Source organism: Serpula lacrymans (genome assembly GCF_000218685.1).
Source record: "Serpula lacrymans var. lacrymans S7.9 unplaced genomic scaffold SERLAscaffold_13, whole genome shotgun sequence".
Taxonomy (NCBI): Eukaryota; Fungi; Basidiomycota; class Agaricomycetes; order Boletales; family Serpulaceae; genus Serpula; species Serpula lacrymans.
Window position 1 is genome coordinate 57,274 of NW_006763302.1, and position 15,118 is coordinate 72,391.

The following is a 15,118-nucleotide window of genomic DNA, read 5'->3' on the forward strand; positions in this document are numbered from 1 at the left end:
CTCGCCCTCGCCGCACGGTGAAGATAATTTTGACCGTGAATGTGAGGTATGTATCTGTGCTGTCCAATGTTGCCAGATGAGAACAGCATCTCGAGCGTAAGTTTTATCACATACCAATACATGGCTAGACTCAAAGTTCTTTAGAAGCACAAATTGTTCCAGGTGTTTCCTTGTGACTTCGCGATAGATATCTTTTCGCATGCTACATAGCTTTCAATATATAAATGTCGCCCGTGCCAGGCGCACGTGTGTTAGACCGGCCGAGTTGCACATGATTCCTACGGCTGACGCCCTTTCGATGTGCTGGATGTGGTAGATTTGACAGGTCCATCAAGAGCTGAGGCAATTTGTACTACAAAATCGATTGATGTTGAGTGACATGACATCTTCGTAAGCAGAAAAGTTTGATTCTCAGACCTGTCAAGACCATCGAACACAAACCAGATATTGTTCCACGGGCTATGACCATCTACAGTAGACCAATTGTGGGATCCATTATCGGAAGTATCACACGTAGAAGGTCTGGATAGAATGTTTAACATATCCCCGTGGAATCAGCTACAACTTTTGAGGTGTTGGCCGCTACTGTGACCGCGGCTAAAGTAGGCAGCGCCGTAAATCGATGAGAATGGTGTGTTGGGCGCCAGGTCGTACGATAAGGCGAAAATGGGAGTACAGTTTAGAGAACGAGTAATCGCAGGGAAGAGCGGCCTAGCAGACTATAGATGGTAACTGAAATAAACCTGTGGGGGCAAAACCGTAATAGGTCAGGCTGAGGGATCACGCAGAATAGTCGCTCACCTAAGGGAATGCAAAGGACCAAGGCTATAGTTGGGGAAGCTTCCCTCTTTAATCTTCCTTTGGCGGTGTGATGAATAATAGTCCTTAGCCATGGTTGTATACGTGTTTTCTAACTGCAAGAGCGCTGAGCTGTGTATAGTAAGACGCCACGTTTTCCAAGGTCACGATAGGTGGCTGTGATGCTCTACCCTCAATATCACTCGTCACCACGACCTTCCAAATTTATAGAAAAGGTGAACTGGCCCGCTCAGTATGTTGTTTGATGTCAACGTGAGTGAAGTATGAATCAACGGTTTTGATACATTGGATACTGAACACTCTTGGATCAGCGAAAACTGTTTTCTCGCTCAGACCGCGTGAAAGGCGCTGACTTTCACCCAACGGAGCCCTGGCTACTGACAGGTCTCTATAATGGTTCGGTGAACATATACAATCACGAGACTGGCGCCTTGATTAAGACCTTTGAGGTTTCAACGGTCCCTGTACGCTGTGTCAAGTTTATTGCACGCAAAAACTGGTTTGTGGCCGGTTCGGACGACTTCCAGCTTCGCGTCTTCAACTACAACACTCACGAGAAGGTCGCTGCATTCGAGGCTCATCCCGACTACATTCGATGCCTTACCGTTCATCCTACCGCAAGCATCGTGCTTACCGGAAGTGATGATATGACGATCAAGGCCTGGGACTGGGACAAACAATGGAAGTGCATTCAAGTGAGTGTCATATGATCTGTATTTATGGATTCACCTGATATCTTCCAAAAGATCTACGAAGGACATACGCACTATATAATGAACATTACTTTCAATCCCAAAGATGCAAATACCTTTGCGTCCGCATGTCTTGACCGAACTGTTAAGATGTGGTCTCTTGGTTCTCCTAGTGCCAATTTCACCATGGATGCTCATGATAAAGGCGTGAATTATGTCGATTTCTATCCTGGATCAGACAAGCCTTACCTTGTGACCACGGGTGACGACAAAACCATCAAGATTTGGGACTATCTCAGCAAAAGTTGCGTGCAGACTATGGAGGGTCATACGAATAACCCTTCGTTTGCTGTTTTCCATCCGAATCTGCCCATCATAATCAGTGGAAGTGAAGATGGGACAGTGAAAATCTGGAATGGTGGTACATATCGGTTGGAGAACACCTTAAGCTATGCGCTGGAGCGTGCTTGGTGCGTATCCCTACGCAAAGACGCGAACGAAGTTGCGGTTGGTTTTGATGAAGGAATTGTCGTTATCAAGGTTCGTTTACCTCAAAATCTGTCATCTGATATCGTGCATTCATGCTACTTATCTAGCTCGGTCGTGACGAACCCACATTTAGCATGGACCCGTCTGGGAAACTCATATACACCCGTAACCAAGAGGTCCTATCAGGAAACCTTCAAACATTGCAAGACGACACTACGCCAGAAGGCACTCGCATACCCCTCTCAATCAAAGAAATAGGCAACACTGAAATCTTTGCTACGTCTCTCATTCACTCGCCAAATGGTCGTTTTGTAACCGTGGTTGGAGATGGAGAGTATATCATTTATACCGCGCTAGCGTGGCGCAACAAATCGTTCGGCAATGGTATATCATTTGCTTGGGCAAACGATTCCAATACATATGCGGTGTTAGAAACCAGAGTCAAATTAAGGGTGTATAAAAACTTCAAAGAACGAGGCAGCCCTTTGATGAAAGGAGTCGGTAGTTGGTCTGTGGAGTCCCTTCATGGTGGTCCACTCTTGGGTGCCAGAGGCAAAGGATTTGTGCTATTTTGGGATTGGGAGACTGGAGAGGTTGTGCGAAGAATAGACGTTGATGCCAAAAATGTGAGCGTCGTTTCTTTGTTCTCTTTCGTAAATCTCATGTCTTGCGCCTCGTAGATATTCTGGTCAGGCACAGGCTCGCTAGTTGCTATCACCTCTGATGACTCTTTCTATGTGCTCCGTTTTGATCGTGATGCATACAATGCAAAATTAGAGGAAGGGGCCGAAGTCACTGACGAGGGTATTGAGGAGGCCTTTGAGGTCGTCGCAGAAATTCCGGACAAGTGTGTTTATCTTCGATATTATCCTTCTGCGGCTAACATCGCTACAGTGTCAAAACAGCCAAGTGGATAGGCGACTGCTTCATTTACACCACCGTTGGCAACAGATTAAACTATTTCGTTGGTAGTGAATCATATACAATTAGCCCCTCAGACACGTACGTCTACTTTAATCGAACAGATAACTTATACTCACCATGTCCTCCCAGATCCATGTATATACTAGGCTATATTCCATCACACAACCGAGTGTATCTTGCAGACAAGGACATGAAAATATTCAGTTATTCTCTGTCTTTGAGCGTCGTGGAATATCAAACGGCCGTCCTGCGTGGTGACATGGATGGTGCTGCAGAGATATTGCCAACTCTTCCCAAGGAACAATTGAATAAAGTCGCTCGCTTCTTAGAGCTAAGAGGTCAGTGATTCGTAGCTTACTCGCATGATTGCTGCGTTGAAACCAAAAATCGTAGATATGAAGGAGCTCGCCCTACAGGTCACTACAGACCCCGATCACAAGTTTGACCTATCGCTCCAGCTTGACGATCTTGATTCGGCATTGGAAATTGCTCGTTCAGTGCCTGATGTAGAGGCCGAAGCAAAATGGAAAGCTCTCGGTGATCGAGCGCTAGCGGTGTGGAGGTTTGACCTTGCACGCGAAGCCTTCGAGAAAGCGGGTGACATCAATGCACTTATGCTCTTGTTGCTTTCAACCGGCGATCGAGATGGTCTTCAGAAACTTGCTGTCATGGCCGGTGGGTCGATTTCGTGCTTACGCATCCGATTTTATTTGCTGATCGGGACCTTTCCAGAACAAAAGGGCGCGAACAATCTTGCATTTGCAACGCTCTTCCAGCTTGGGGATGCCAAGTCATGTGTCGACCTTTTGCTGAAGACGAATCGCACGCCTGAAGCTGCATTGTTTGCACGGACATACGCACCGAGGTTTGTTCTCAACTAAGTTTCTAGAAAACGGTGGTAGTTGATCTGGATTTGTCACAGCGAAGTGCCAAAGATTGTGGACACATGGCGTGAAGAGCTGAAAACTAAAAATAGGCCGAAGATTGCTGCTGCGATTGCCCATCCTTCAGAAAACACAGGGCTATTCGAGGAGGGGTGGGAAGAGGCATTGAGCCGTGAGGTAGATACACGATCAACCATACTTCCAAACGGCACTCTCGGTGCGTATATTCTCACACGACATCACGAGGCGTGCTGATTGCTGTGCTATGGGCAGTGACACCGGGTGAAGCGCCCTCTCCGAGTGATGATGGTATTTTAGTAGACGCATGACCTCGCATGACCCTGTATTACCTCGAGATTGAGACATTTTGTGATCTACTTATAGCACAGTTTTCTTTTTTGATCTGCTGCGCAAAAAAGTCTAATTCCTGTCATCATACCTCGATCCTTCTGTGCGCTACGTCTGTGCTGAGCTCTTGATCGTGCACCAATGGATACTCCTGACCTGCAAAATCGCTGGGCAATTCAATGGCTACCATGTATACCGGGCGGTTTCACGGCGACCTGGGCCTAGGCCGAATTGCGAGCCGAAAGAAGAGAGGCCAAGACAGGCTGGCACCACCAAGCTTGTAATTTGTTTTGTCTAGCTTTGTTCAGCCTCGTTTCATTCGCTCGCAGCTGCAACCTGCGACAGCCAGTCAGCTTTTCTCGTTCTTTCCTCTCTTTCCTGCAATTTTCTCTCTAAAAGTCTCTCATTTCTGGCCCAATGGCCTCAGCATCGGCCTCGCTATCCACCCATGCTGTTAGTTCCGGTGACCTCGTCCACCTTGTTTCTTCGTCGTCGTCTGCGATAGTCTATCCATCCGACGACGTTATCCTCACCGTTCTCAACACTCGCTTTCGCGCTGATTTACCTTACACAAGAATTGGGACAACCAATCTTTTAGTCGTTAACCCGTACAAAACACTAGCCAATGTCAACGACATCAACGCGAAGGAGTATGAGGAGCGGTGTTACAAAGACACTAGTCTACCTCTCGTGGATGCTTCCAAATCCCTTCAACCTCATGTATATGAGCTTGCAGCGAAGATGTATCTTCTTATGAGACGAAGAAACGAGTCGCAGTCTGTTCTGACCAGGTAGATTTCCAATGTTACCCAGCTCCACTCGACGACTGATCACTTTGCAGGGGTATTACAGGTTCCGGAAAATCCTCTAGCAGTCGCTTGATTCTGAACCAGCTCCTTCGACTGTCGGCTCACTCGAAGAAGGAGTTGAGAGTCGCAGATCAGGTGAAGGCATTGGGACCTCTTCTCGACGCGTTCGGAAATGTGAAAACTCTCATGAATCCAAATGCATCGCGTCACAGCCGTTATCTCGAGCTCCATTTCAATGACCGTGGTCGCATCGAATCTGCGAAAGTCCTTGCATTTGGACTGGACAAATCTCGGCTTGTCCGACTTTCACACGAGGAACGCTCTTACCACGTTTTTTATCAATTCTTAGCTGGTGCTACTCCAGAGGAACGGGATATTTTCAACCTTGAAGACCCATCTGATTATGCGCTTCTCGCTTCCTCTGGGTGCTATCGCCTTCCCTCTGGTCCATTTAGCGATGATGCCATCTCTATGGAAGAGCTTCGCGCGGCTATGAAAACTCTAGGCTTCAAGTCTAAACATATGACGTCCATATTCACTCTTCTCGTGGTCATTCTCCTGCTCGGGAATCTGCAATTCACCGAAGCAGATGCTAGAGACGTATCCGCTTACGTGGCAAACACTCAAGTATTAGACCAAATCGCACGTTTGTTGGGCGTGTCTTCAGAGGACCTCACTCAGACGCTCACCAACAAGACGAATTACGTTCGTAAGGAACTATACACCGTGTTGCTCAATGCCGAACAGAGCGCTGCCCAACGTGATTCATTTGTACGCGACCTATATGCCATTCTCTTTGCTTTTGTGGTCGAGACAGCCAATCACAAGATTGTATCAGCAAACAAGGATGTACTTCCTTCCACTCAGATACTCATGTTTGATCAGCCTGGATTCCAGACTCGTGGACCTACTGGAACAGGCTCTATGGCGTTTACCGGTTCTGCACCTTTGGTTTCTGCTTATGGTCAAAATGCATTCGACGAATTTGCTATCAACTTTGCTGATGAAATGGTACACTCATATGTGTTGCGGAATACTTTCGAAGATTCTGTGGGGTATAACGGCCATATCACTGGTGATGGTGCCCCCTTACCCGCGGTTACTATCATGGACAATTCGGCGTGCGTCGAACTATTGAGAGGTGCGCAGCTGAGTGAGAAGGCTACTCGCAAGCCAGGAGGTCTCATAGGGCTCACAAGCAAAGCCTGTTCGGCTTTCAAGTCTGGAAAAGCAGGGGAAAACAAAGACGAGGATTTGTTGCAGGACCTCGTCGCTAAGCTCGGTGTTCATACATCATTTGTGGCCAGTCCCAGCATTGGAGGTGCTAACGAGAGAAATCTCTTTGGTATCAACCATTATGCTGGCAATTGCTCGTACGACATCACCGATTTCATCGAAAAAGATTCTGATCTGCTCGATTGCGCATTTGTCACGTTGCTGCGCAATTCTACCGACTCCTTTGTATCCAAGCTTGTTTCCGGTCCTTCTTTGGCAGTAGAGAGACACTCAAAAGATGAGGCCATAATCGTTCAAGCTCAGGTATCTTCTCGACCACTGCGCCAACCCACACCGATTCCAGCTCGTTCTCCTGTGATAAATAAGGAAGAGCACGCTAGACTTGATCCGACCAAAATATACACAGTTACTACACAAATGAACCACACCCTATCAGAGATTTTCTCCAGTCTCGATCGTACCCGCTTATGGACTATATCCTGTATTCGTCCCAACGATTCTAGCTCTCCCAACTCTTTCGACAAGCGACGAGTGAAGGCACAAGTTCGGTCCCTTCTTATACCTGATTTGGTGGCCAAACGCAGCGTTGAGTACGTTGCAGATCTTGAGTTATCTGAGTTCTGCGACAGGTATGTCCCAACCATGCGAGGCTCCGAGCAAGAGCGAATACGCCAATGCGCGGCTGCGAACGGTTGGAGAGACGGGGTCGATTTCGTTGTTGGGCATAGGATGATATGGGTGTCATATAGTGCTTGGAAAATGGTCGAAGATGGTCTAAGAGTTGTCGAGAAAGAGCAACGAAGAGCCTTGCGTGACGGGGGAGATGACGAGGAAAGCATGGCTGACGATGGGACGGAGTACACCCATACGGAAGGTGGTGGCGGAGGTAATGGGAGCTTTTACAATGAGAGCCACGACAATTTGCTGGTTGCTCGTAGGGGTAGCAATGGCTCTCAATACCGTGAAGCTAACCAAAGCGCTGCCTACGGTCTGAACGGTCCTTCGACGCCTGCTGCAGGAGCTCCTGCTTATAGCGATGCCGACGACGGATGGGGTTCGGAGTGGGATAAGAAAGGCGAAGCTGGTGACAGAACACCCCCGTTTCTTTCCAAGGAAGGAGGCATGATAGTCAATCCAGCTCCTGCTGCTGTAGAGGAGATGCCCACCAGTCGCGCCCGTCGCATGTGGCTTTATCTGGTCTGGGGTTTCACTGGACTGATACCTTCTTTCGTTCTCCATCACGTAGGACGCATGAAGCGACCTGATATCCGACTAGCATGGCGAGAAAAGGTCACGATTTTCATGCTCATCTTCCTCATGAACGTGCTTGTCATCTTCTACATCGTGGAATTTGGTCGTCTCCTTTGTCCTAATTTCGACAAGGTTTGGTCTACAAATGAAGTCGCTCAGCATACAGGGAACAGTGATTATTGGGTGGCTATTCAAGGTCAAGTTTATGATGTTTCGAATTTCATCCATGGCGACCACAGTGATATATCCGGTATAGCAAGTAACTCAGTAGATACCTTGGATCAGCTTGCTGGGCAGGAATTGACAGACTACTTCCCTCCGCCGTTGATACTGGCTTGCCCGGGCCTTGTTTCACAACCGACTCTTCAACTAACATACAAAAACTTCACCCCAACCGTACAAACGGCAATGCACAATTCCGGTGCAACGCAGTCCGCACAGAATACCTTACTAGATCAATCTGACTGGTATACTAGCGTTTTCCTCCCGAAGATTAAGCAATACCGCAAAGGTCCTTTAGTTTGGGACACTAATGTTATCGCTTCTCAGGCCCAGGATCAAAATATTCAGCGGTATGATTCTTTTACCGGTTATTCAGTGTTTGTACTGAACCTTTACTAGGCTGTGGGCTATCTGGGAAGGAAGCATTTACGACCTAACGGATTACGTCAATACTGTCACCATCAATCAAGGTGCTACCAATCTATATCAATTTTTGGACAACAATGTCGCATCAGTTTTCAAGCAACAGGCGGGTCAAGATGTCACTAGTTCTCTGAACCAAGTGCTCGCTGGCATGGATCCTAATACGGCTGCGCAAAATGTAAATTGCCTCAAGAATATGTTTTATCTTGGTGAGACGGATTTCCGCAAGACTGCAAGGTGCCAAGTACAAAACTACTTGCTGTTGGTTTTCACGAGTATTCTATGTGCCTCAATTGCTTTGAAATGTCGGTGGTTTACATTTGTATTGTCTTACTATCTATCTAACCTTTTCCCTTAGTTCTTTCTGCCTTGCAACTTACCGGAAAACGATCCCCGGAAATGCTCGATAAATTCGTCCTTTGTCAGGTCCCATGTTACACCGAAAGTGAAGATTCGCTTCGCCGGACTATTGATTCATTGGCCGCTCTGAACTACGACGACAAACGAAAGCTGATGTTCATTATCTGCGACGGTAACATCATCGGTAGTGGAAACGATAGGACGACTCCCCGTATCGTGTTGGATATACTTGGAGTTGATCCCAAGCTTGATCCCGAGCCGCTTCTCTTCAAATCCATTGGCGAAGGCTCGAAGCAGCTGAATTATGGCAAGGTATATTCCGGTTTGTATGAGTTCGAAGGTCACGTCGTGCCGTAAGTGAGTTTTGGTCAATCGTGACATTATTTGTAACACGGTATCTAGATACATGGTCGTTGTAAAAGTAGGAAAGCCCACGGAGCGCTCAAAGCCAGGAAACCGAGGAAAACGTGACAGTCAAATACTATTGATGCACTATCTCAATCGAGTCCATTTCGATGCTCCGATGTCGCCACTGGAATTGGAGATTTACCACCAGATGAGGAATGTTATCGGCATTGATCCTGCCTTCTACGAATATATCTTCACCATAGATGCTGACACAGTGAATATTTAACCATTTCCTCGTCCTGTTAATTGCTAACGGTTTTACAGAGTGTTACACCAGACTCTTTGAATCGTCTAGTGGCTTGTGCTGCAGATGATTCCAGCATCATAGGCATATGTGGCGAGACTAAATTGATGAATGAGGAAGGATCCTGGTGGACTATGATTCAGGTAGGGTCCGTCTTGCCCATGGTTGACCCCCATTAACGCAACATACTGTAGGTCTACGAGTATTACATATCCCATCATCTCTCTAAGGCATTCGAGAGCTTGTTTGGATCAGTGTCATGTCTCCCTGGATGTTTCTCTCTTTATCGAATCCGTACCGCTGATAAGGGTAGACCGATCATCATATCCAATCGTATCATTGACGAGTATGCTGAGGGGAACGTCGACACCCTACACAAGAAGAACCTATTTTCTCTGGGTGAAGATCGCTTTTTGACGACTTTGTTGCTCAAACATTTCCCAACCTTCAAGACGAAATTTTCTCCTGATGCCGTTGCACATACTATGGCTCCCGAGTCTTGGCGAGTTTTATTCTCTCAGCGTCGGCGATGGATCAATTCTACCGTTCACAACTTGTGCGAATTAATATTGTTACCTGAGCTCTGCGGGTTCTGCTGTTTCTCCATGCGCTTCTTTGTCTTTATTGATCTTTTGGGCACTATCGTACGTATTTTATTCTTCTTATATCGCCATTCCTGAACCTGTGATCTAGATATTACCGGCCACTGTGGTATATGTAAGCTTTTTCTCTCGATTTCCTTCCTGGTTTAATCAAGCTCATCAATGATACGTGATAGTTGGTTTACCTGGTGGTCGTCGTTGCTACTGGTAATGCGGCATTGCCCATCATTTCCATTATCATGCTAGGAATCACCTATGGGTTACAAGTGAGTGTCAAAGATTGATATCAAAACGCACCTATTAATGGTGCACAGGCCTTGATTTTCATCATCAAACGAGAATTCATGTTAGTTGGCTGGATGGTAGTGTACCTCATTTCGTAGGTTTCCCTCGACTTGCTATTTTTCATTCTTATATAGTTTTATTACAGTTATCCGGTGTACAGTCTATTTCTGCCCGTCTATTCCTTCTGGTGCATGGATGACTTTACATGGGGTAATACTCGTGTTGTCATCGGTGAGGGCGGGAACAAGAAGGTCGTTATGAACGAGGATGAAAGATTTGACGAGTCCATGATTCCTCTCAAGAAATTTAGTGGTGAGCGCAGAGCTGGATGTGAATTAATGTAAACTTATATTCGCCAAAGAATACGAAGCTGAAGCTTGGGAGACCGGGTCTCATCGATCTCAGGAAACTGGTTATAGCAAACCTCAGTCACGATTCCTTCCTTCACGCAAAGGGTCACCCCACAGCTTCCATCCTTCAGAAGGAGGCGATTATTATCGAGATACCAATCTAACCTTGAGCAACACGTCGAACCCCAATATCCGCCTACCGCACATGGCCAACTCACAGCATAGCCACGGGTCTCGACACGGCGGTTCGCAATATGGTGGGCAGCCTCCCGTCTCCCAATACGGGCTCCCCCAGATACCATTTATGCCATTCAGCGGAGGTCCTGGTTCTGCGGCTGGTTCCGACTATGGCGGACAAGTACCTATACACATGCCTCCGATGGGATACCAACACACTGGTAGTATGTATGGGATGATGCCTGTGGATCCACGTACGACGGTGATGACGAATATGAACATGTTCACTGGATCGGGTTCACAAACTGGTGGATATGGAGCTTTGCCTGCGATAGGAGATGCGCGACCGATATCAACATTTTCCATGGCAACATCTGTTAATCCTTTCGCGGGTCCAAGCATGATTACGGATCCAACAGATGACGACTTATTCAATGCATTGCGAAACTATTTGAGCACTCAGGATCTAATGACAGTCACGAAGAAGTAAGTCCGCCATCGTTCCAGTACAGTAAAATAAATACTCACAAGATTCTCAGGACTGCACGCGAGGCGATCATGGCTCGTTTCCCCAAGGCTGACTTGACATTAAGAAAAGACTTCTTAAATCAGTCGATAGACAAAATCCTTTCCCAGTCGTAGAGGGTAATCCCATTACAAGATCTTATCTTCTTTTTTTCTTCTTCTATGAGTAGAGCCTGAAAACTTGCCCTGGACTTGCCCTGAACTTTTAAACCTTATTCATCTTCTTCACGTTGAACTGCACTTTCCTTTGTTATCGATCTTTTAGTCAACTAGCTTTCGCATTTCCAATTTCAGCATCCTTCGCTCCTCAGGTCAATTTAACGTTGTAATAGATTTCTTGGACACGTTCGGTACGGACGATAGCATTATCTTACTACTATAATCTCCCTGGATAGGGGACTGATACATCCAGGAGTTGGTGTATCTTTTCATATACAATCTCAAAATTTTACCTTAATCCGATGCAGGTGAACACAATACTCAACCACCTCATGCGTTACTTCAGAGACGGTGGCTAGGATCTGTCTCTGGTGAATTCTAGGGTCTTGCCTCACCATATATGTGATGTTCTACTCAGGGAGATATCGATGCACAGTAAGAACATGATTTCAAGTACTAACAAGTTACTAAACTGCTAAAGCCACGAACAGGGCGTATCGCGAGGTGTACAATCAGAGATTGAAACAGGTGATAGAAGACTCAACCTACCATAGCTCAAGGAGAGACGTCTAAGTACATGTTTAAGTCAGTGATGTACAGTTAATCCCAACGGGACCATCAGGGTCTGAAGGACAACCTTCATACGGGAATACAGCGTCAGCTTGATGAGAGCGAGTATACAAATGTTAGTACACTCACTATTAAGGCTTTCGCAACAAAGCGAATACTGAGAACTGGGAGATGAAACGCAAGTAGTAAGGAATAAGACGTTAAAGAGAATAAACAAACTATTCAGCATACCAGGAGATGGTGGTATCGCACAAAGAGCCTATGGGTGTGGTGGCAGGTTCAGTAAAGCCGCAGATGTTTTCCCAGACATATGAGTTGTCGCTATATGGTTCAAGAGAGGTGCAACAGAGATAATTGGGTTGCGAGGCAGGACATTGCGCTCGTGAAAGTGGAGAGACTGCTACCAAGGCAACCAGAACTGGTGCCAAAAGATTTAAAACCATGGTCTATACCGTGCTGAGTCTGCAGGTTGTTTACGCGGGTTAGTATTAGAGGATAGCATACCCTTTATACTGCTTGAACGTATACAGTGCCTCAGTCAAGGTACATTCCAGACTGTACGGAAGTCCGTCCGTCAGATACGGGTACATGATGAAGTGACCCCCTGCATGCTGTCGTTTCAAATCGTGATATCTGGCTCAGGAGAAAGGCCAGACCAGGGGTGACTACCAGACAGGGACCTACCTGCTTTCGATGACCATCACGGTCGGTGTACATAAACTTCGCACGGTACCGCAAATGGGAATTGCTTTCCGAACTAAACATACCCGCAGAGTCTGCCCAAAGGCGCGCGTTTCAAGTTCAATGTCCTAATGTCCTCAGAATCAGCCCATGTCTCAGAGAACGAAGATTCCAGCAACCAAGACGAACATGAGGGCTCCGAATCCCTTTCAGAACACGGAAGCGAGGATCATGTGTCGCATGCTAATGGTGCTGCAATCGTCAAGGACTCACACGAACTGGAGAAGATAGAAGCAGAGCAACACGAGTCAGACTTCTCTGATGAACAAGAGGGTAGCGACGGCGAGGAGACAGGAAAGGAAGGTCAGGAGGACGAACGCTCAAGTGAATATGACGAGGACGAGGACGACGAAGATGACGACGACGACGACGACGAGCCAGCTCTCAAATACGAGCGAATTGGCGGTTCCCTCAACGACTTGCTTAAAAAGGATTCAGCTTCGGCCATGGCCATATCAAATAAGCTGCTGGTAATATGCTCACATTATAACATGAGCCACGAGACTAATTCACTGGCGTTCTTGTTTAGGCACTCGGAACGCACAGCGGTATCGTCCATATACTGGACTTGACGGGCAAGCGAATCAAGTCATTTAAGCCTCACCAGGCTTCCGTTTGTGACATGTCCTTGGATGCGTCCGCAGATTTTGTCGCAACTGCTTCCATGGACGGTGATTAGAGCTATTATGTTCAAATGAATCCTTTTGCTAATAATTTGTGACATCAGGACAGGTGGTTATCCACTCGTTGACTACACCAGAATCTTATGCATTTGATCTGAAACGCCCCATGCGGACAGTAGCTTTAGACCCCGAGTTCGCTAGGCGAAATAGTAGGGCGTTTGTTTGTGGCGGAATGGCTGGCTCTCTTGTTTTGCGCGAGAAAGGCTGGCTTGGCCACAAGGAGACCGTCCTGCATTCAGGAGAAGGACCTATTTGGCATGTGCGCTGGAGAGATCACCTAATAGCATGGGCCAATGATTTGGTAAGAGGATTGCCACAGCCCTGTCTTACACTGGTAACTGACTATCAGTCATGCTTCCCTACAGGGAGTCAAAATTTACGACACTGTCTCTCAGTCACGAATCACTTTCATCGATCGCCCTGCAGGTAGTCCAAGGGCAGATCTATTCAAATGTACTCTCCACTGGCAGGACGACTCTACTATTCTCATAGGATGGGCAGATTACATCAAAGTAGCGCGTATTAGAACTCGACCCCGCAATACCACCACCTCCACTACGGCTAGCCTCCCATCGCTCATCGTAGAGATCACAGCTACTTTCCAGCTTGATTGCATGATATCCGGGATTGTCCCGCACCCTATGCCTTCTCCTGGCGCCCCTAAAACCAATGGTTCATCGGCGGTACCACCTGCTCTAACTACTTTTTTGATCCTCGCTTACGAACCACCCGATACCTCGTTTCTATCCGGCAACGAGATGACCGAGGATCGGGCCCAGCAGGCTCGAAAAGCTGCTGAACGTCCGGAATTGCGAATTATTTCAAGGGCAGGGGAAGAGCTTGCAGCGGATGCTCTTAGTATCTCGAGCTTCCAATCTTGGAGTTGCAACGATTACGTTCTCGGGGAATTGGAAGACGAGAAGAACCGTAGGTGCTATGTGGTATTGAGTCCAAAGGATATCGTTATTGTGCGTTCGAGAGACCGCAGAGATCACATTGCCTGGTTAGTTGAACGGAAGCGCTATGAAGAAGCACTTGAGGAACTCGAACACTTGGGCGAAGATGGTCCTGCGGCTGAGGCACATGGGCCACCAGTCGATGCCACAGAAATTGGTGAACGCTACATCAGGCACCTAGTAGGCGAAGGTCAGTGATATTAGTGCAATACTTTCCTTCACCCGCTTAGTGTGATATATAGGTGATTTTGTCAAGGCCGCTAGACTATGTCCAAAAGTCTGTGGCCAAGACACTAAACGGTGGGAAGATTGGATATTTGTCTTTGCGCAGAATACGCAACTACAAGTAAGTTCCTGTGACCTTGTATTTTGGAAACAGAGCCAATAACCAGTTTGTCAGGCTATTACCCCGTATGTTCCTACCGAGTCTCCTCGGCTAAGCCATTTGGTGTACGAAATGGTTCTTGGGCACTTCTTAACACACGACAAACATGTGAGTTTCTTAACTTGACAGAATTACGCGACGATTCAAAGTGATGTTCTTGATTAGGCCCTTCTGCAAATGATCAAAGATTGGCCACGGGAAATATATGACATTCATGCTGTCATAGTTGCTGTTCAATCTGAGCTTGATCGCTTACCTTCATCTTCCTCGACGAGCACAAGCGCACCTGATTCCGTATTGCTTATGGAATGCTTGGCCGAACTGTAAGTCTTAATAGGTACAAGGCAAGTTTCTTAATAACAGGATTATCATATCTCCTTAGATTTACTGCCAACCGTCAACCTGGAAAAGCTTTACCTTTCTTCCTTCGCCTTCGTCGCTCCAATGTCTTTGATTTAATCCGAGAACATAACCTCTTTACCGATGTCCAAGATCAAGCGCTTTTACTGGTAGAGTTCGATTACGAACTCATAGAAAAACGTCGAAAAGAAGGTGAAGAGGTAGACCCCGAACAAA

General features: G+C 46.9%; 3 protein-coding genes across 3 annotated transcripts; 2 read left to right on the forward strand and 1 right to left on the reverse strand.

Annotated features, from left to right (window-relative positions):
* Positions 1–402: 402 nt before the first annotated feature.
* Positions 403–903, reverse strand: SERLADRAFT_476660 (uncharacterized protein; the record flags this gene model as incomplete). The annotated part of the gene is made up of 2 exons (XM_007322355.1): positions 403–743; positions 802–903. 2 exons carry the CDS (start codon positions 891–893, stop codon positions 680–682), a joined length of 156 nt encoding a protein of 51 aa, XP_007322417.1.
* Positions 904–1,053: 150 nt separating this feature from the next.
* On the forward strand, positions 1,054–4,137 carry SERLADRAFT_441798 (uncharacterized protein; the record flags this gene model as incomplete). Its single annotated transcript, XM_007322356.1, has 11 exons — positions 1,054–1,071; positions 1,131–1,514; positions 1,566–2,051; positions 2,108–2,626; positions 2,681–2,847; positions 2,895–3,002; positions 3,054–3,262; positions 3,318–3,599; positions 3,657–3,789; positions 3,847–4,025; positions 4,082–4,137. 11 exons carry the CDS (start codon positions 1,054–1,056, stop codon positions 4,135–4,137), a joined length of 2,541 nt encoding a protein of 846 aa, XP_007322418.1.
* Positions 4,138–4,573: 436 nt separating this feature from the next.
* On the forward strand, positions 4,574–11,505 carry SERLADRAFT_452568 (glycosyltransferase family 2 protein; the record flags this gene model as incomplete). The annotated part of the gene is made up of 13 exons (XM_007322357.1): positions 4,574–4,947; positions 4,998–8,024; positions 8,074–8,402; positions 8,456–8,810; positions 8,860–9,079; positions 9,130–9,252; positions 9,304–9,753; positions 9,803–9,826; positions 9,888–9,977; positions 10,026–10,090; positions 10,142–10,308; positions 10,358–11,009; positions 11,063–11,505. 13 exons carry the CDS (start codon positions 4,574–4,576, stop codon positions 11,163–11,165), a joined length of 5,979 nt encoding a protein of 1,992 aa, XP_007322419.1.
* Positions 11,506–15,118: the final 3,613 nt, after the last annotated feature.